This window comes from Camellia sinensis, chromosome 5 (genome assembly GCF_055761805.1).
Source record: "Camellia sinensis isolate YWXY chromosome 5, ASM5576180v1, whole genome shotgun sequence".
Lineage (NCBI taxonomy): Eukaryota > Viridiplantae > Streptophyta > Magnoliopsida > Ericales > Theaceae > Camellia > Camellia sinensis.
In genome coordinates this window covers 201,893,145-201,915,796 of record NC_138965.1, presented here as the reverse complement: position 1 = coordinate 201,915,796, position 22,652 = coordinate 201,893,145, and the positions used below count along the sequence as shown (strand labels likewise).

The following is a 22,652-nucleotide window of genomic DNA, read 5'->3' as shown; positions in this document are numbered from 1 at the left end:
TAAAGCATTCAATCTACACTACACTGCCTACTATCATTCTGAATAAATTTTCTGAACTGTTTTTATGGATTGGTAGCTTTTCTGTAATTTGGAATGTTGAATATGCAAGTTGGTCAAATTTTGGGACTGTTAATTGACACAATCAAGGTTGTTTCCTCAATTAAGGAGCCAAACAAGCATGCTTAAGTTATACACACACATGCATGCAACTATATAACGTACAGCAACGTAGTACTGTACTGTCTATCGAGGACAATGGAATGGATGTCCACTTCCACCATATAATACCATTTTCTTATACATTAAACTATAACACAAATTTTAGTTTGTAATTTGTGACTACATATTACGAAATATTGGGGCTTTAAACCCATACTTGACTACATTGAAAAGTACAAAAATCCAAAATAAAAATTAAAAAAATGTTCACAAAACAAAACATAGAAAACCTCAAAATTAAGCACAAGTAGGGCCATGGTTTGCATAAAATCTTAGGGTTTTGTTTCAAAATGTCGGCCACAACCGATCCCGGACACGACACGGTTCCTCATTTCCCTAATTTACAAAATACATTAATAAGTCACCACATCCACAATTTTGTATTCAAAAAGTATTTTTTAGTTTCTCTAATTTGGAGTGAAATTTGGCAAATAAGCCCTCCCCATGTTTCATGGACCAACCGGGACGGAGGACTTGTTATGTATGGGACGTCGTCTTCTGACGTGGGAATAATCCATTGTAAAGAATTGGGTGCGGTCGGTCCCTTCCTCAACCCATTCTTGCCATGTTCCTCTTCTTCCAAACTTCATGTCTGCTTCTTTATTGTGTTGTTTTCCTGTACACGCCACATTACTTATTATTTCCCATAAAATTATTAATTAAAGATGTTTATATACATGCTTGAGGAACCAAGTTCAGGAAAGAATGATCTAATGTTTAAAAAAATTGGTAAGTACCAAAACTTCTTCTATGTATTATATTATTATAATTCAATGGGAAGTGATTCTATCACTGTTGGAGTAGTTTTTTATTTTATTTTTAATATTATATATATATATATATATATTTTTTTTTTTTATTCGAAGGAAAGTTGTGGGGTGGGGGTAGTTAAAATGTTGATCAGTTTGGAAGTGGAAAGACTATTATTAATAAGTTGAAGTTGTGTTGAGTCAACACAAGTAACGGAAGGGGAATTTTTGTAGGGTGTATTAGGAAGTAATGTTTCTTTCAAGTGGATATCAGAGCATGTGTACAGAAAAAGAAAATATTCAGAAAATGTAATTTACAATCCAAATTTAGTGTAAGGGTTTCTTTGAGATTGATTTTTTTGTTGATTATTTTTTTTCATTTTAGTGATTTTTTTTTAATAAAAAAAATACAAATTTTTAAAACTTTTAGAATCTACGATGAAACGAAAAAGTAAAATTTAAAAAAAAAAAAATCTACCAAGGACAAAAAAAAAAAAAAAAAAGAGTAAAAAATAGTTGTTTTGGCCTTTTTTTAATTTTTATTTTTGGTGAATTTTTTTTAAAAAAAAATTCAAAAAAAAAATCTTTTAAATTCTTCTACACTAGACGAACTAGAAAAATAAAAAACTTGATACAAATTTGAAAAAAAAAAGAAAAAAGGCTTTTAATTAGATGTCAAATGGCATCTAAGTGTAATGTTAAATGGCATCTATTCGTGATTTAGTGAGTTAAAGAATGTTATCATTATTTGAAAACTTGTGTGTTTTTAAAACACGACTTCAAGCCAAAAATTCATAAAATAATTTGAGTTTTAGAAAGTAAGTTTGAAAATGCATGTGTTTTGAGAAATAAATTTTCAAACAACTCGAATTTCATAAATAACTAAAAAAGTAATAACAACCTGGGCAAGTATTTTTTTAGTTAATAGCACATGCATTGAGGAGGCAAAATTAAAAATGAAAATTTAGTGATCTACAAAAAAATTAAATTGGTAAGTATGGTCATATTGTTTGTTATGTAAGGTTAGTTAAGCAAGTTTAATTTCAGTGGTAAATAGAAAATCATTTTGTGTTAAATAGTGTCAGTTATGATACCAAGTAAAATCATGAAAAATACTTCGCTATTTGAAAAAATTGTCTTATTTTTTGTATATAGTTTTAATTATTAAAATTTTTTTAAAAAATTAAAAAGAATTGTTTTTTTAAGGTTGAAAAATTCAGTTATGAAGCTCACTTCCGAAAGGTTTTTTGAGTGAGACATGAACAAGTAACTCATAGATGGTTCACCTGATAAAGTTGCCCTTTGCTTACTGTATGACAGTAACTCCTTATCTTCATTAACCGTTGCCTGTTTTACAACAAATCATGTAAAATGAAGATCAGAAGATTATATTTTATAACTAGAATGCCAAGTAAATTGATTTTTTTCCCTCTCTTCTAATTGATTTTAAACTCACAGTATAAAATTGTAAATTTAAACTTAGTGTCGTGTGGTGTGAGCAATGAGCTACACGTCCGCAGACTGATTCACATATTTCAAATTCTGAATGTATATATATATATATATATATATTGGTGTGAATATGTAGCATTATTTTATGGAGTATGAAACAAAACTTACATGTACAGTTGCTGCCTCCTCAATGACTCTGAGCTTCCTTGGCAGTGTAAGAAGAGAAAACTTGACATCTTTAGCTGCACAAAATAAGTATGTCATAAGTTATGAGTTCGAGAGAGAGAGAGAGAGAGAGAGAGAGAGAGTCATTACCTTGGTCATGGGATGATTGCACTTGAATTTGTTGAGAGGCACAGGGTGTCAGCAAAACCGAGAGACAAATGCATAGTGTGGTGATGACTATTATCAGCTCCATTATTAGCTCAAAATACTTTGCATGAGAGGTTTTCTCTTGTGGGTTTGGGTTGGAATTTATAACAATCAAGTGAAGAAGCCCAAATCACAACCACAAGGGGGAGGGAGGGAGGGAGGGAGAGAGAGAGAGAGAGAGAGAGTTTACACGACACAAAGCACAAAATGGAGAGTTCCAAAAAGAGTAGAGTAAATCCATATATTTATAGTTCCTTTTTAGGAACCTTCACACCATTTGGGTTGATTTTTTGTTGTTCACCTACTAAGGTAGTAAGTAGTAGGGCCAATAATTTTCTTGTTTAATAACAATATCTCTACACAGATATATCCATCAACATAGTTACCCAAAATGTTGATACTAGTTAGAGGAAAAACAACAGCTCAATCCTTCTTTACCCAATTGGAGCCAGAAAGTTTTAATGTCCCGTTATAATTTATTGGACATTTTTTTTGGGGGGGGGGGGGGGGAGCGTGTGTGTGGCGGTTGGGGTATGCGTGTGTTAAATTATACTTTTTATTCTTGTAATTTGATGTAAATTTTACTTTGATGCTTATTGTTTTAATTTGAATAATTTGATCCAAAAATTTTAAGTCCAGTTTTAATTTGTCTATTCTGTTCAAATTTTTTGTTAATTTTTTTTACATGTATCTCAGAAGATTGACAAGTGTTTCAAAATCATTAATTTTAACCTCTAACTTGAACATAAAGACTAAATTAAAACTAGGCTTAAATTGTAGTAACCAAATTGTTCAATTTGAAACAATAAGAATTAAAGTGAAATTTATATCAAACTAAGGGGTTAAAAGTGTTATTTACTCATTTTTTAACTTTTAATATTTGGTACAATTTTTATTTACAATTTATTAAACAAAAATAATTTAAATATACTGATAATTAAGAACCAAAAGATAAGTGTTTTTAACTTAATTTTTTTATCATCAATATCCAACTTAAAAAAAACTACACCCATCATGCTCAATATTTGATAAGATTATTCTGATACAACTTCCACCATGCTTGGTGAATTTCACTTATTAAGCTTCAAATATGTAGACCAGCTCATTGGTACCATCATATATACCATTCTGTTTTTAATTAGTGTTTTCTATTTTGCATAAAAGTCTCTCTGATGATTGATGTCCATGAAATTGAAATTTCGCATACTACAATCTTAAAATACTATAACTTTGACAATTCTGCAGTACTGTAAATGTTAACATTTCATTTATTTTCTTTATAAAATGTGAAGTGAAAATGTTATTTATGAGCAACATCATAAAAGAAAAAAAGAAAAATAACTTAGTTAAATTTTGACCAATTATTAAAGGCTGTATAAAATTTGACATAAAATTTAACAATTTTAGCATGAGTTTCGGTCTTCGAAGCAGAGATTTTGTATGCTTATGCCACTACTAGGTTTTGATTACTGTTATAGTATACCCCACTAGAATAACTCTATTGGGTTAAAATGAAATTCCGCATAACTCAATCTCATATTCTGTTCACATTTTAAATGCCGGTAAAAAATATATATATTTTTTTATTTATAATAACCTTATTAACGCTTGTCATTAGAAGGGTGTGTTTGATTGGACGGACTGAAAAAGGGGGGATTAGAATTCATCGGACTTGAGTCATGGGACTGTGAATCCCCCGGACTATTTGGTCGGATTGGATATGTATTCTGTGTTTGTTTTTTCATGGGATTAGATGTCTGGATAGGACTATTTTCAGTGAATCCAACGTTTGGTTGGACGGACTGGATAGGATAAATGAACAAAAGACTATTTTACCCTTTTTCAATTGTTTACTAAGTAATAGCAATATTAAACATATCTTTAATATTTTAATTATTTTTAGTAAACATTAAACATACTAATGGTTAAATTTTGTTTAAAGATATTTAAACATACTAATATTGATAAAAAAAATTTGACTGGTACAGATTATTTTTATTTAAACAAATAAAAATTTATTGTTGAAATTAAACATACTAATGGTTAAATGTTTAAATTTTTATTTAAACAATTAACATTGAAATTATTTTGATGTACAGATTATGTTTAAACAATTAACAATTAACAATTAAATAAATGTTGATGTATAGATTATGTTTAAACAATTAACAAATGTTGATGTAATTAACAATTAACAAATGTAGATGTAATCAAATGTTGACGTATTAAAACATAATTTAATAGATGTTAAATAAATATACATGTTGATGTACAAATGTTGAAATAATTTAATAAACATGTTGATGTACAAATGTTTAGATAAAACATAATTTAAATAAATGAAATTATTTATTGTTGAAATTAAACATTTAATTGTTTAAATAAAACATCTATTAAAACATGTATTAAATTTAAATAATGAAATTAAATAAAACATAAACAAAATTTTAAAATAAAACATCAATAAAATATCTATAAAAAATTATTTTAAAAAATTAAATAAATAAAACATTAATAAAAAATTAAATAAAATTATTTTATTTTTAAATTGAGACATTTAAATTTTATTAAATTTTATTAAATATAATACATAATTAAATAGTAGAGGGTCAAAATTGTCATTTTCACATCTAATCCAAACAGTGATTAGTCCCCCAAAACAATCCCACCCCCTCCCCCAGGAGAGGATAGTCCCCCATATGGGGGACATGGAGTCCGGCCGGACATGGAGTCCGCCGGACTAAAAAAAAATCAAACGACGGATAAGGAAGAAGGCCGGACATGGAGTCCAAACAGTGGATAGTCCCCCCTTATCCCCCAATCAAACACACCCATAGTATACCCCACTAGAATAACTCTATTGGGTTAAAATGAAATTCCGCATAACTCAATCTCATATTCTGTTCACATTTTAAATGCCTGTAAAAAATATATATATTTTTTTATTTATAATAACCTTATTAACGCTTGTCATTAGAATAAATGTTAAGAGAGCATAAAAAGATTATACAATTTTTGTTACACACATGTTTGAGTTTTAAATTTCAATTCTATCTTTAAAAATAATATTAAATCCAATTAAGAGAAATAAAAATATTTTGCTCATTCGATGGACCTGATTTTGGATATGGCCCATTTGGACCTATGAAGGATAGGTCAACCCAAGGCCCAAGATAAAAAAATATGCTTTAAAAATGGATACAAGTAGTAAATGGACAAGGGCCCACCTACCTACCCTAGAGGCAGTTAGTTATTGACACAGGACCATAAGAGAATCCTAAAGAAATCTGACAACCAATGAAGGTAGGGGTAGGCCCATAATACAAGGCCCAGTTATTAATGTGTACAGCATATATCTACCAACTAGTGCCATTACCCCTTGCTACCATTGAAAAAACTTCAGGCCAGGCCGCGTCCTAATGTAAAACTTGTTTGGATGACAAGAATTTTAAGCGAGGATAAGAACTGTAATTCTGAATTTCTAATTATTTAGAACAAAAATGGAATGATCAATTCTTGATTACCTAATCAAATTAGAAACATTTTCCTTATACTAAACAAGAATATTCTCCATTATAATCTCACACGTCTGAAGAAATGAAAATCTTTCAACAAAAAAAAAAAAAAATCAACTACAATAGAACATTTTAACTAAATCAAATGCTTGAATAGTAATGAGATTCTCATTAATTAATTTATTTATTTATTTTTCATCTCTATCTTTCCAAGGTAGTCTAAAGTTGTTGTATTGGTCACTACAAATGCAAACATCTTTGATTTATTAGTGAAGCAAGTAAATCAAGAAGGAAACGTGAGTTGAAGACACCATATTAACATCTGAATCTTCAAGCTTCAAATCAAACCATAACTCAAAAGGCGCATGACATTGTGATCCTACTACTGCACATTAAACACCAAGCCTAAAGAAAAGTGAAGAGATGTATATTTACGATACTCAGATGGACAATAATCTAAAATTTTGAAGATGTATATATATATAGATATCTAACCTAATAACCTATCTATGCATAAAATAGAAGAATTTAGAATTTACAGCAAAGAAAACCCCGCCTCCAACCCCTATGCTTTCGGTAATGCCTTCTATCAGCTTTTGCCATTCTTACCGGACTACTGTTCCATTCAGACGGTAATCTGAAAACATGAAAAATAATTATCATTATGTTAGTTGTGATTGTGGTGGCACAAATATGTAGGGCAGCAGATATACTAAGCTGTTTGCAAGTTTGGTTGAGCTGGGCTCGATAAGGGCTCAACTTGGCTAAGTTCATTATGTAAATAAACAAGCCCAAAATAAATTTTTACCGAGCTTGAGCTAAAACAAGCTCACCTTGTAAGGTTCAGCTCGTTTATTATTTACTCAAATAATAAGATAAATATATTATTTTACATATTAAATAATGTATAATGTGTTCTATATGTACATTTCATATAAAATAATATTTAACGGGCCGAACTTTTCCTATATAAACGAGCCATGCCAAGCAGAGCTTGAACATGGTTAGTATAAACAAGCCATGCCAAGCCGTGTTCAAGCTGCACTAATTTTTGAGCAGAGTTTGAGCTTGATTTTTGAACTAGAAACGAGCCAAGCTTTGATCCTTGCAAATTCAGCTTGGCTTATTTGCAGCCCTATGTGTATGGAGAAAAAGAACTACAGAAACAAGGTTGATGGAAGTTTACACAGGGAAGGCGAAGGATCGGGCACTGGTGGTGCTGCTATCTGACCGCAGTGAGACACTACCAGAATATACCAATGGCCCTGAGTATGATATTCGACCTGAAACAGGACCTGCCATCGAGAAACTCGACTCGCCTTGACCATGTTGAACTTCACTTTCAACTGCCAAACTATTAGAAATTCCATTCTCGTGACTAGGCTTGCTATCAATCTTGAGGGGTTGTTCAGGATCAACATCATTGAGGTTCTCATCTGTGCCATTAGTGGCAGGTTTAGAAGAGTTGAAATCAAAAGTGATTGTTGAACTCTCCACCTTGCTATTGTAAGGTAAGTCGTTAACAGGATCACTCTGGTTTGATTCCTCAGCTATTGAAACCAGAGCAGGGTTTTCGCACTTCACTTCAAAACTTGAAATCTGTAACAAAACAATTGCTATCTGCGTCAAGTCCCCATGTATGTAAACTCCATCTCAACACAAATTCAAAGTCAACATTGAATTAAAAAGGACAGGTACAAATTAAAGAAAAGGATGGTGAACATTGAAGAAAGGAAAAAAGGACCTTCTTCACTTTCTCATTTTTTTTTTTTTGCTGAGACACCAGTTAATATTTTCTCCTTACAGAGGTCCATTGACTGGGTAATTACAGTGTTTCTCTAATGGACTCTTCTTTCACATTGGTTGGATTTATATTCTATACTTCATGTTTCTCGGAGAAAATAATATACTGAAATTATAACAAGAAAAAAAATATTCTGTTGCAGCTCAGATCAGATGTTGCTTTGATGTATATGTCATGTATAGATAGATGGATTTGAGCTAGTAGGTACAAACCTGACCAGATTGTTGTTCAACTTCATTGGCATCACAATCAGGAGACTCGAAGAGGGATTTAAGGGATATTTGTTTACCGAACTTCTGCAATGAAGGCATGCTACTCGTCACAAAATTTTCTTTTGAGACATCATCCGCTATCATCTCAGTTGCATCAGGATTTGTTTCACCTGCTTGCACCAGAGCGAGGGATCCGCAATCAGTACTAATATCATTGTCAGAATGACTTTCCAATAAAGATTTCAATGCATCTGCAATATGCAATTCAACAGCCACTTTTTCTTCAGTCCCACATTCATGAGCATCATCCTCGTCATCTTCATTTTCTGATGAAGATTTCGACCCATCAGGGCTAAGCAGCTCAGTATCCTTATTTTCTTTCATCTTACCACCATTACAATTTTCATCTGAAGGAAGGACGGTGTGAAGACCCTTATCGTTATCACTTTCACTTTCAATCAAAATCTTGTCTTCGAAAGGCAGTCCCTCATCAATGCAAATGTCTTTGACAACATGGTAAGTACTCTCTTTGAAACAAACTATCAACTCTGGCAGTTCACATTTCATGACATTTTTATCAGCATATAAATCTGTGCTCTTCTCAAACAATTCCATTTTGCCTGAAGGAATTGTGAATGGGTCAACAGAATCATTGAATTCATTTTCATCTCTAACTTCATTTTCATTACCGTTCTCGTCAGCACATGAATTCTTCTCAAACAGTTTCATAGAATCTCTGGCTTCATTTCCATTTCCATTTCCATTGGTGTAATCTTCCACAACCATAGCACAGTCAAGTTCCGGCGTGTTCCAAAATTCATCTTTATCATGGATCTCAGAAGCTACTGGAGCTGCACCATTCTCACAGTTGTTTAGATCACATAACACCTCATTCTGATTTTCCCTCATGATTTCCACCAGCCTGTCTGTACTGAAAGCACTGTTGTTGTATTCAAATGGTTTAGAATCAGGCATACAGACAAGAGTTGAATGACAAATAGAGGTTCTTTATCTGCATGTACAATTAAATTCTCAATGCTTGTAAAAATTGAAAAGTTCATAAAATAAAAATAAACAAATCAATATACAGAATCCATCATTCCCTCTTGAAATGCATACAAACTTGTATTCCAAGATACACAGTAATTTGAAAAGCATTACACATAACTCTCATTTATATGACATAGTGCAAACACATATAATGACAAAAGAAATTCCAACCTAGAAGATTTATTTACCACATATATATTTCAGTACCTTGGTATTTTGAACTTTGAAAAATGTTACATCTTCTTAGGCCCCGTTTGTTTTGAGGTGTAGAGGGTGGGATGCGATTAGGATGGAGGTGGGGCCCACTTAGTGTTGTATTTGTTTGTATAGTTGAGGAAGGGATTAGGATGGAGGAGGGGATTAAAATGGAGATTGGAAAGGGGATTTGGATGGAGGAGGTAGAGGTGGTATTAGAAAATAAGTGAGGGGACTATAAATTTTTTTATTTTTTAACATTTTTTTTTTTGAACATTAATGTTTATTTTTTTATTTGTTTTATTATTTTATATAAAAATAATTTAACAATTCTTACCTTAACAACTATCATCAAAACAAACACAATTTTACTTAATCCCCTCACTACGAATCCCCTTCATTTTATCTCTGAAAACAAACGGGACCTAAGTGCTTGATTTTACTTGTACATTTTCTTCAAAACACAGAATCAATCACAAACATCCAACTAGAAAAAACATAAAACGACTCCGAAAATTTGGTGAGGTATAGCATTTTTTATTGCATAAATATCTACAACATACAAAAAATTCCATAGGAAATAAAAGGCACTGCAGCATTACCAGATGTCATGGTTACACATTACGTCAGAGGAACAATCCGTAACAGCTGTGAAGCAATCATCCACTGCCTGGTAGATTTTACCAACTCAAGGTACACACCTATCAAAATGAACGACATCCGAAGTAAATAAGCAAAATAAAGAACAGACTATATAGGTTGGTAGTACGCTACTTCAAAGAAGGAACAAAAAGTTTAAGCTCACTGAAAGTAACCATACATAACCAATCACAAAAAGAAGAAGAAAACTAAAAAACAAATTGAAAAGAGTACTCTCAACCATTTACAAACCTATAACCACACAAAGCATCTGATGAATGGCAATAAAATGTATCAATTATCAAGACACTAATGAATAATCCGAGAAAAGATACAACAGCGCATTCATGAATACAAGAAAACCAAACATCATCAATAAAGTACAACAGAGAAATGAAAACCCTGAATCATTTCATTATGAAGAGGCCCACAAATTTTGTTCAAAAGACCTATTACTTTGTAAAAAAAAAAAATTTAAAAAGGTTGTACCATTGTGGAAAACCCACCTCTGATAAAAAAGTTCAGAACCACTGGAAATTATTAAATGACACCAACTACCAAAATTAATATAGCATAAGACCTGTAATCTGTTTGTCATAATCATTTTGCTTTTAGCCATATAAATATATAACAAGTAAATAAATGCACCTGTTAGCCCAAGGACACATTTACTTACCCTGTTAAGTTAAATTAGAGAGCAATAGGAAGCAAAAATAAGGCAACTTATATCCTGCTCTGCAGTGAAAGTCAGGTGCAAATATAAAATATTAATATGAATGTTTACTCGGTATTTTCTCACTCCTTTTTTCTGTCCTTGTTTTCTTTCTCTTCTTGTTTATTTATTTAGGGAAAAGTGCATCTAAATGAGAACAACTCATAACAATTATACTTTCATGGAGGTGCAAGTGAGTCTATGTTTCGTGCAAGTGAAAGTTGTGGCACGAGACAGTTCTCATTTGCTACAACTTACCCTCCATAAAAGTAAAATTATTTTGAGTTGTTTCTGCTTAAATTTTTTATAGTTTATTTATTTTGGTATTTACCTACAAAGTATGATAAACATATATATGGCCAATCCCATAAATTTGGCAAAACAGGGGAGACCTGATTGGACTAAAATATGTCCAAGTAACAAAACACATTCCCAATAATCAAATGGGTACAGTTCAATCATTCAAATTTTTTGGCATAGACACAGTATCTTCAATTAGTTTATAGAAAAAAATAATACAAAAGTCACACTACAAAAACTGCCCACAAACACTAAAATATAACACAACTTCTGAATCAAAAAACCTAAGTGCCTACCTTTTGCAGCAATCCCCACCACCTCTTTTTTTGTCTGTTAGTTCTCTCTAGATCTAACCCTATCCCAAATTTACCCCCCAAACATTGGTAAAAGGCCAAAATTAGAATCTGATAGATCTATATCACAAGATCCCAACAACTTCACATCACCACAACCCTCAAGGGCCACGAAGTACAAAAAGGCAACGAACAGTGGAAAAGGCGTATTTTTTTTTTTTATTTGTTTTATTTTTATATATGCAAATTCACAAAACAACAATTACAAATTAGAATACCTGTTTAATTAACATATGAAGACAACCCTGTACTCGTTATCGCTTCAGAAGAGACAATAAATTCGCATTTCACTACAAAACAATTAAAATCAAATAGCATATAAAATTAGTTAAATACAAATACATCAATCGGAAACAAAATAGATCAGTAGATAACATTACATGAAGATCGATCTCGTGGTTCTAACATGAATATACAGAGAGAGAGAGAGAGAGAGAGAGAGAGAGAGAGAGAACCTTAGGTCGTTGTGGAGTGATGAGGAAACAGAGAGATGGGGACGAGTTGAATTAAAACTGATGATAAAGAGGAAAAAGATCAAAGCTTTCAGGCAAAATTATACCCTTTAATTTTGTCTTTAGAGAGAGAAACAAGGGTAGAGAGAGAGAGAATGGAGGAGGAGAGAAGAGAAGGGAAGGAACAGGGAGAGAGTAATGATCTTCTTAACCCTAGGCACTTAAAAAAGGTCAACTGTCGCTTTCTATATCCATGTACATGAAAAATTATATAAATCTCTGTCTCTCTCACTATATGTGAATGCATATATATCTATATCCACACAACTCTCTGTAATAAATACGAGGAAAGAGAAAACAGCACATCCGTGAAAGAGGCGGTTCCAAGTCATTAATAAATATCACCAAAAAAAAAGTTTCACAGAGAGAGAGCATTCACTTCCAACTGCTAAAAAAAAAAACATACACAGTATTTTGTAAACTTTCCATGTTTTTGGCTCCGCCGTGTTCGGCGGCGATGTCGGCGGAGTAACCTGTTGGTCGGCCGCAGCAGCGGAAGGGAAGGAAAGGGAAGGGCGGTTTTTGTTAGATCTGCTGCGTTGGTGCGTTGTTGTACATCAATCCCGAACAACTTCACATATATTGATGTATAATGATGATGAGTGGTGATTGGAGGAAATAAAAACAAAAAAAGGAAAAAAAAAAAAAAAGTGAATTTTAAAGTGATGAGAAAGTCAAAAGTGAGGTGGTGGATTTTGGTTTGGAGGAGGAGGAGGAGGAGGAGGAGAGGTGGCTTTGTTTTGGAATTGAGTGGAGATGACTTGAGGAAAAAGAGTAAAGAAAGGAAGGGGGTGGGGTGGGGATCTTGGATGAATTAGAGATTATTGTATATGTTTTGAGGAGAGAGGAGAAAATCAGATAAAAATGCAATGCCAATTGCGTGGGTCCCCAACCCAGCTCAAGAATTCTTTCAGACAGATGGGATGACGTCAGCATTTGATTGGCTTACACGTGTCAATAGCTAATGCCAAGTTGGAGCAGCAATGCTACATACACATTTGGGATAGTGCTACCTGTACTATTGTATAAATTAATGTATTAATATTAATTATGATATTATTGTTAATTTTATATCTTATTTAATTTGTAGAGGTGGTGTAAAATATATCAATTAATGTATTAATATTAGTTATAATATTGTTATTGATTCTACACATTAATAATATTATAAATTTTAAAAATCTCTTGAATTATGTCACATCACCAATTGACACACTAGTTAGTATACCAATTGGCAATTGGCGCATATAATATTATTCAATTTGTATAATAGTTGGAGTCAATAATAATGGCATAACACTAATTAATACATTAGTGTGTACATTAATTGGTGCATGTAGCACTACCGAATTATAAATAGTAAAAATTTCTTAAATTATATCATACCATTAATTGTTACACAAATTAATATTCTAATTGAGATATATAGCTTTTTTTCATTTGAGATGGTGATTTTTTTTCTTTTTGCTAAAATAGTAAAAAAACAAACAAACAAACAAATACAATCACATCATTCTGGTTATTTTCAAAAGAGCATTGATAGAGACTCCCTCCAATCACCACCCTCACAACCTCACACATACGTGGCGGGTGGTGATTGGAGGAGAAGGAAAAAAAAAAACAAAAGAAAAAGTAGCCAATCAAAAAAGAGAGGGGGTCAAAGGGGTGAGGGGAAGGGGGTCTTAAACATTTTTGTTTTCAAAATAATAATTTCTTTTAAAAATTTTAATTTTTTTAGTAGTATACTTATTGTACTTTAAAAATATTAATTTTTTAAAATTACCCTTTAATAGTATTTTTTTTTTAGAAATATTAATTGTCATAATTATACTTTTTGTGTTATTAATAAACTAGTGTATGCCTATGCCTAGATATATGGTATAAATAATGTTAGAATTAAAATGTAATTGTAATTTATACGTATCATGTTGAAATTTGTGAACTTATAACAATTTTGCTTGTATTAAACGTTCTACAAAACTCAAATAAAATAACAACTCATCCAAGCCTTAATGCAAATTAAGAAACAGACATATAAGATTTATAATGTTCACTAATATTACAAATCAAAATATCAAATCAAGCAAAAAAAATTGTAAACATACAGCACATCAGTAAGTACTTTGCAATCTCAGCAAATTAAATTGAAAATTAAACATCAACCAATGCATATCGGTCTGTACTCTACAATTTCAAACAATTCAAATATTAAAAAAAATTAAATATTAAATAATGCACACCAGGCAGTGCTCTACAATCTAAAAAAATAATATTAAAATACACACCAATTAGTGCTATTATGGTCAATCAAATTATAACTACATAAAAAAAACAAACATTATGTGGTCATAGGCAAACAATCAATCTATCAAACATCTAGATTTTTATTTTTCTTTTTTAAAATCTTTGTTTCTATACCAAGAAAATGGCATAGGCAAACAACCATTGCTGAGCTTTGGTGACCCACCATGAAACAAACTCAAAAACATTATACTACTTATACTAATTTGACAGAAGCTGTGGGAGTTTTCACTGTTTGAATTCAAATGAAGGGATTTGAAATTAAACTTTGTAAGAACATAGACGAATTTTCAAATGAAATTCAATTTTGGAATTCATTTCTCAATTTCAAATGAAATTCAATTTCAGAATTCATTTATAAATTTCAGCTTTGTTCAAAAATTAGCGGAAGATGAAAATGGAAAGAAGCAGAAAAAGGCATAAGCAAACAACCAATCTATCAAACATCTAGATTTTTTTTTATTTTTTTAAAATCTCTATTTCTATATGAAGAAAATGGCATGGCAAACAACCATTGTTGAGTTTTGGTGACCCAATATGAAACAAACTCAAAAACATTATACTGTTTATACTATGTTGACAAAAGCTATGAGAGTTTCCACTGTTTGGATTGATGAATTTCAGATGAAAGAATTTGAAATTAAACTGTCACACCCCACTTTTTATTATTCGGAGTCATTACCAAATTCATTAACTTAATTCAGTTTCAGAGATAACATGCGGAAATAAACTCATACATTCGATCCGTAGAAGTGATTAACAATACTCTCATTCGTATGCAAAGTAAATATTACATGAACATACTTAATAAATTGCCCTTGGGCTTACATCACTTAAGGTACAAGAAGAAGGGTGTAACCCTTTTTACAACGATGGCATTCCGCCAACATAATTGAGGCCCCGTGGCCAGTAAATAGTAGATTCAATTCTTGCAGCTCAACCTGCTTAATACCTGAAAAAGATTCAATAATGTGGGATGAACATATAGTCCAGTAGGAATCTCAACATGGCCCTCAACAATAACAACATACAGATAGCTATGATCATGAATGCTTAATCTCATACTAGAATAGTAATGCGACAGTTTATACAAAATATACATAGGTAAGAACTTTTCTTAAAAACAACCATTTCAATCAACGCCATAGGCGATTTATCTTTCCCTTTCTTTTTATTAATCCCTGTTCTCAATCTTTCATAACATTAACAATACCTTAGGAAATAAATTCACTAAGCCCATTACTCTCTTTCGTTCTTCAAACATACACATATAACCCTTCTCAAAATTCATAATTTCTTTTAAAGAAAAACCGTTTCCTTCACACTTTCCAAAAGACAAAGATGACATTTTGGCTTCTTCCCGATACAATCAACTCTATATATGCACCGTTATAAATAGAGATAACAACATACCGACATGCGTAAGATAAACCAATGAGGCAACTCGGCCCTCCAAAACCATAATCAACACAATCCATGATATTTCCCAAAACACAAAAACATCAACAACAAAACTTTGCTCTACTAGCTATGTGCATAGTAAGCCAAAGATACACTTCTCACAACAACATGCCAGTTTACCAGGCGCTAGCTGGAAGGGTGTGGTACCTTAGATTCTCAGCGCATACAGTTCTCCAGGCGCTAGCTGGAAGGTAACGGTACCTCTAATTATCAGCGCAGGTTACAACACCAACAATCGAAATGCAACAGGGCATAACCAACATGTACAACATATATACATAAACCATCCAGATACAAACAATGTGTTAAGGTATATGAACACATAGGTGTGTGGAGTCTATCCCCTATCTTCTCACACACACTGGAGTATAACCCTTCTCTCCTCCCTAACAAGTATACATATATAATGTATCTCAATATTTCGTCACATAAGATGTTCAATCAACAATGGTGTAATGCATACACGACAATTCAACACAACCATGTCATCCTCCACCGATGACCAAGGACAAAACCTCTAGATGCAAATATTTAATACATCTATTAAGACTCAATTACTATGAGACCACAAACCCGACAACAACATTACCATGGTAGCTCAAGATACAATTCCACACATGTGTGTGTTCAACACTCATGAAACAACAATTCAATTTTCATACGTATTTCAAAGTACCTTTCCCATTTCACAAAACAAGTTCCACATTCTTTTTTTTTGTTTTCACAAAATCAACTCCTTCCCTTTTGTTGTTACAAAACCAAATTCATTCTTTTGTTTTACAAAACCACTTCCATTGATAATAAAGTCATAACTCATATTAGTCCACTACATTCATTTCAAACCATTCCAAAGCCAAAGTTAACTTCTTAGGCATTAACACCTTCACCCAACCCACATCAACACTAGAGATTTACAATATAGATTCACTACCCTCCATTTTAATTTATCAATCAATATATGATATAGGGCTTTTTCCTCTATCAACTACAACATGCTAATTTACACTCTAATTAGCCCAAAACAATCATCAATGACAACAAAACCATTTCCAACACCCAACCCTAGGTTCCTTCTCATGATTTCAAACAAATCCCACATGGATATGATTTTTATGCAATACGGAATTACCACATGTCTATCTATAGGCGAAGTATTGAAAAAGAACAAGGAGAATCCCTACTTCGAATGTAGAACTCAAAGAGAAGATGAGCAAAACTCGGAAGTGCTCCAAATCCCAAATTTCTTGGATCGCCACGAAGCCCTCGACGATCAACACAACTTTCGTGAAGACCAAAAGTGAGCAAACAACTCCTACTAGATCAAATCTAAGAGAGAAGGGCCGGTTTTAGAGTGAGAAGCTCTGAAAATGGCTTTTGGAAAAGTAAGAGAGAGAAAAGATCTTGAAAAAGTGATCCAAAAGTCAGATCTCGGATTTATATAAAAGTCGCCCCGCTCGAGCGTCAACCTCCCCGCTCGAGCGTCACTCACAGACTCCCGCTCGAGCGTCAACAATCACGCTCGAGCGGTACTCGCACAAACCCGCTCGAGCGGCCAATCCCACGTTCGAGCATCGAACACAACACAGGAAATATTGGATAGGTGAAACTCCCGCTCGAGCGGACAGGTCAAAATCTGGGCAACTAGTTTTGGTTTCTAATCTCAACCAACCTGTAACAAATCTGCCCAACACATTCTATAACTCAAATACAAAGTAAGAAAGGATGTATACTAGGTAATAATCAACTACTATCATTCACGGACACATGTCCGGATCACTGTACAACAAGGGTAAACCCGGGATTACTATATAAACTTTATAAGAACATAGACAAGTTTTCAAATGAAATTCAATTTTTGAATTCATTTCCAAATTTTCAAATGAAATTCAATTTTAGAATTCATTTATAAATTTCAACTTTGTTCCGTAAACAATTAACGCCCAAATACTTTTATTTTAGTTTAATTACGTGTTTTATGCAATCTTTAATTTACTGTTCTGTTCTTTCATTCACAGTCAATAATAAAGCAAAAAGTGTTGCGAGCACGTAAAGAACAATAAACGCCATTGCAATCAACAACCACGAGTACCCACAAAAAACAAGTAAAGAACAATATTTCTCTCATCTAGATATTTTGTTAGACACTTAAACTACAAAACCAAAAATTACTCTTTCAAGCTGGACAATCTATCAATTCCTTTAGGATTCAGAATTCAAACAACAAATCTAAACACCAAAATCAACTAGCAACAACGATCAAGAGCAGAGAAAGGGAAAAGCACAACAACGATCAAGAGCAACAAGTTCGAAGTCTAACCTTGCGAGTGTGAATTCGAAGGGAGTCGAAGAAAGAGCAGCATCGTTTGAATTGCAGCAAGGGAAATTCAACCTCAACACAGCCAAAAACAAAAAAAAGAAAACAGACACAGCCATGAGCCAAAAACAAACCCAGCCATTAGCAAAAAACAACCATTAGCCGAAACAGCATAATCAACGACAGCGACTGGAAGGAGTAAATTGCGATCTTACCTCTTGCGAGTTTAAATTAAAATCTGAAGGGTTGTAAGGGTGGATGAGAAGAAGAACAGTTGTGATAGAAAGGGTGGGTTTTTTTTCGTTCTGTTCAGGCAGAAGAACATAGAGTGAGAGAGAGAAACAACAGATCAAGCCGTTCAAACTTAGCAGTTGTGATAGAGAGAGAAGATGGGGGGAAATGGGGAGGAGACGTAAGTAGGTGGGATGCTTAGGGAGAGAAATGTTTGGGCGGGAACTAAATGTATCTAAACCATTGATATATACTTAGGATTGATTTACACCATTAAAACCAAATGTATCTTTGATACATTTTCAAAAACAGTTTTGCTTTATTATATAGTTTTTAAAAAATGGCACAATAAAAAAATTATATTATTTTAGTCTTTAATTTTTAAAAATGAGCTAATATTTTGAGACAATAAAATATGAAATAAGAAACTAATATTTTGAGACGAAAGGAGTATAACTTTTTAGAAAAAAATTAAAAATTAATTAAAATAGTTACTTTCCAAATAAGCTCAAAATGTGTGCCCAAAAACTTTCACATTAAAGTCGGGTTACAAATGTGGGGCCCACTCTCGTACGAGAACTTGTCTACCTTTTATGAACAGATTTTATGTGTAAATAATATATCTCAAGTAAGAGTGAAAGTTGGGTCGTATCTTTTTAGGTTAACATATTGTGTTGCGTCAATCTTCTTGTTAAAATGTTATGTCAAAACAAATTGAAAAAATGAAAGAGAAAATGGGTGTCAAATTAAGTGAAATATAAGTATAATTTATTCACATTTCATCTATATTTTTTTTTCTTTTTCAAATCTCTTCCCAAATTCCCAACCAAACACAATGTAAATGTATACAAAAATTTTCTTTCCAAAATAAAATTTGAATAGTTTTGGATTAATTTTTTAGTGTCTTCTTTAAGTGATTTTTTTTAATAAGTTGAAACTTTTAAAATTTGTTTGACTAGAGGAATAAAGTAAATATGTATTTCAAAAAAAGTATATTAAAGACCAAAAAAAAAAAAAAAAAATCAAAACAATTGGCTTTTTTATTTTATTTTTAATCTTTAGTAAACAGCTTTAGTTTTGTTTTTTTTTAAAAAATTATATTTTAGATTCTTTTACATTAGACGGATTGGAAAAATAAAAATATTTGACACAAATTTAAAATTTTTTAAAAAATCATTAAAAAATAAAAAAAAAATTAAAAAGTGATTTGTCTAAATGGATGTCAAACGAAGTCAATCAAATTATTTATAAAATATTTTATTTCAAGTCAATTTCATTTTCTTAATTTATAAAAACTATATCATATTGTTGTATATTTTTTACTAGATTAATTTTAAAATAGTAGGCTACATGGTGTATTACTATTAACCAATAAGACCACTCATATTAGGGGTTGTTTGGGATGACTTAAATAAGTGTACTTTTTGTCTTTTTACGAAAAGATGTATAGAAAAGTAGAGAGATGATGTTATAAAAAAAAGATAAAAAGATAAAAAGTGTGTACTTATTTAGGATAGCCAAACTTGACCTTAGTTTTGGTAAGACCATTTAATGAGACTAGTAATATGAACCAGAAATATTTACATAATATCTGATTTGTAATATTATGATATATAGTACCTGATGTATTATTATTAACCAATAAGACCACTCATACTGGTTTCGTTTGATAATCTTTAATTTTAATTAAAAAATCACAATAAATTATCATATCACTCTCTTTATTTTGTTATACATATTTTCATAAAAAATTTAAATAATATTAAAATAGCGGATAAATTATAAATACACCTCCTGAGATTTGCATAAAATACTAATTGTTTTACGTGGTTTAAAAAATTACAAATGCCCCCTTATTAGAATTTTTTATTTAATAGAATTAAGTAAAAAATGAAATTCATAATTGTTCTCCTATACAATAATAAAATTACCTAAATTATTAATTGAAACATATTTTTAATATCATTAAAAACTGTTAGTTAATTTAATAATTTATTAATAAAAGGAATGATTTATTATGAAATTAGAAATCTCAGAAGGTGAAATATAATTTTCAAAATCATAGAGGGCGATTCATATTTTAATCAAGTTTCTAAAATGTATTTATAATTTATCCTAAAATAACCTATTTTTAAATGAGGTCTTAGATAAGACTATCTAATGAAACTTAAGTATGCAGAATAAAATGTTTACATAATCTGATTTACAATATTTTATTGATTAATAATAGTTAATATAACCGTTATACAATATTTATTCATTGTGCTTACGATGGACAGCCAACTTGCGCTGTCCCCGGCAGTCGAACGAGTCTTGCCACAGTTGGTGATAGCTAACGTCAGCGCGCACACAATATAAATGGATGGCAGTTGTTTTTTTGAAATGTTAATGCGAGTTGTTTGGTATAATTCAATTTCGATGGTGTTATATTAATATTAATTATTGTATTATTTATTAAAATAATGTTATATATATATATATATCAATTAGTGTATTAATTGATGATGTGGTATAGTTTAAGAGATTTTTTATATTTGTAATTTGTATAATGAGTGAGGTTAATAATAACATCATAACTAGTGTTGGTATGGTAGTTAGTACACTAATTGATGTATATAGCATCACCGTATAAACCTTACTTATTATACAAATTACAAATACCAAAAATTTCTTAAATTATGTCATTTCATCAATTGATACACTAATTAGTGTAATTGGTGTATATAGCATTTTTCAATATATATATATATATATATTGAAGTATGTATTAAATAGTTTGATATAATTTTTATTTACGGTTTGATAATATGACAAAGATCTCCTTAAATTTATTTTCAATGACTAGATTGTTACATCTCAATTATTGATTTATTTACCAATTAACCAATTAAGGGTTCGTTTGAGAAAAAAAAAATTTAGGGGTTTTTTTAATTAAAATAAGAGACGGAAAAAAAAAATTAAGAATGATTTTTTAACTTTTTATGAAAAAATATAAAAAAAAAATAGATAGAAAGAGAATAAATTTTTGATTTTTTATATGATTTTTTTGGCTTTCTATAAATGCCAACAATGATGCTATTGTAAATGCCAAATATTGGAGTTGTTTATAATTTATTATTATTATTTTGGATATGTTAGACGATTTGGTATATTTTTGTTTACAGTTTGGTAATAGACTGAAAATTTTCTTAAATTTATTTTGAATGACGTAGATTATTGTACATCAATTGTTGATATATTTATGAATAAACCAACTAAAATACATTACCATGTTAGTGTGAATAAATTTAAATATGATTTTTTAAGAAGGGTCTTGCTAAATAACTTTAATTTCCTTTATTTGTATGAAAAATGTAGAATAAAAGTGAAAAATAATTATGGTATTTTTTAGAAGGTTTTTATTTTAATGCTTGGACAAATGTACTGCTGTTTTTTTTAAAAATTTAAAAAAATAAAAACAAATTTAAAATAAATAATAAATAATAAATAATTAAAAAGAAAAGTGTAGTGCGATAATAAATAAATAAAATGCAGTGTGATAATAATAATAAAAAAAATCATGTACTGCACTTGTATAATATGGTGAGTCGCGCCAACCTTTTTGGTATTGATAGAAAGAGCTCTAGTTGCAAAAAAAAATGTTTGGATGGTTGAGTTTTTAAAATTTATTTTTTTAATTTAATTTGACAAAAAAAATTAGTTTGACATAAACAAATATAAAAAAAAATACTTTTAAGTTTTTAAAAATAAAAAAATCATACGAAAATAATGTGAATTCGATCCCCCCCCCCAAACAAAACTAGCCTTTAGAATTTTCATACAAAAATAAAAAAACATATTCTAAACAATCAAACAATGTCAAGATACAAATTGTTGAGATACATCAAGCGCATAAGTTATTAAGAGTCACAATTGTCCAAGCAGGCCTTGATGGAGGGTTTGAATCATATGAGAATAATGTAAACCATTAAATTTGAAAAAAAGATGAAAGGGTATATAAGGTGAAAGGGTAAAATAAAAGAAAAAATAAAAAGGATATTTTGGGTCTTATTATAAAATAATTGTTTTAGTCTAAACAACTTTTAAATATTTGCTATTTTCTATATTAGTTGAATTAGTTATAGCGATTTAATGCTTCCTTATCATATGTCTTAAGGGCATATATTAATTAATTTTTTTTTTATAATTTGTGATGTTACATGCATCAATTAATATATTATTATTAACTAGTATATCAATATTAGTTATGAAATTATTATTG

The 22,652-nt window shown here is 30.9% G+C and overlaps 2 protein-coding genes across 5 annotated transcripts; both read right to left on the bottom strand.

The window, feature by feature from the left end:
• Positions 1–275: 275 nt before the first annotated feature.
• RGF8 (root meristem growth factor) lies at positions 276–6,153 on the bottom strand. The gene is made up of 4 exons (XM_028266555.2): positions 2,736–6,153; positions 2,589–2,662; positions 2,255–2,315; positions 276–835 (listed from the first exon to the last, which is right to left on the bottom strand). The coding sequence occupies exons 1-4, from the start codon at positions 2,836–2,838 to the stop codon at positions 669–671; spliced, it is 405 nt and encodes a 134-aa protein (XP_028122356.2). The 5' UTR covers positions 2,839–6,153; the 3' UTR covers positions 276–668.
• A 560-nt stretch (positions 6,154–6,713) lies between these two features.
• On the bottom strand, positions 6,714–12,959 carry LOC114319773 (uncharacterized). Of its 4 annotated transcripts, none has more exons than XM_028266827.2 (6): positions 12,491–12,959; positions 11,791–11,862; positions 10,171–10,269; positions 8,324–9,335; positions 7,494–7,906; positions 6,714–6,944 (listed from the first exon to the last, which is right to left on the bottom strand). In XM_028266827.2, exons 4-6 carry the CDS (start codon positions 9,296–9,298, stop codon positions 6,836–6,838), a joined length of 1,497 nt encoding a protein of 498 aa, XP_028122628.1. In that variant the 5' UTR covers positions 9,299–9,335; positions 10,171–10,269; positions 11,791–11,862; positions 12,491–12,959; the 3' UTR covers positions 6,714–6,835. The 4 variants fall into 4 exon arrangements, with proteins under 4 accessions (XP_028122628.1, XP_082727298.1, XP_028122624.1 ...); XM_082871172.1 differs by having other exon boundaries at positions 8,324–9,263; XM_028266823.2 differs by having other exon boundaries at positions 12,028–12,958.
• Between the last annotated feature and the right edge of the window lie 9,693 nt (positions 12,960–22,652).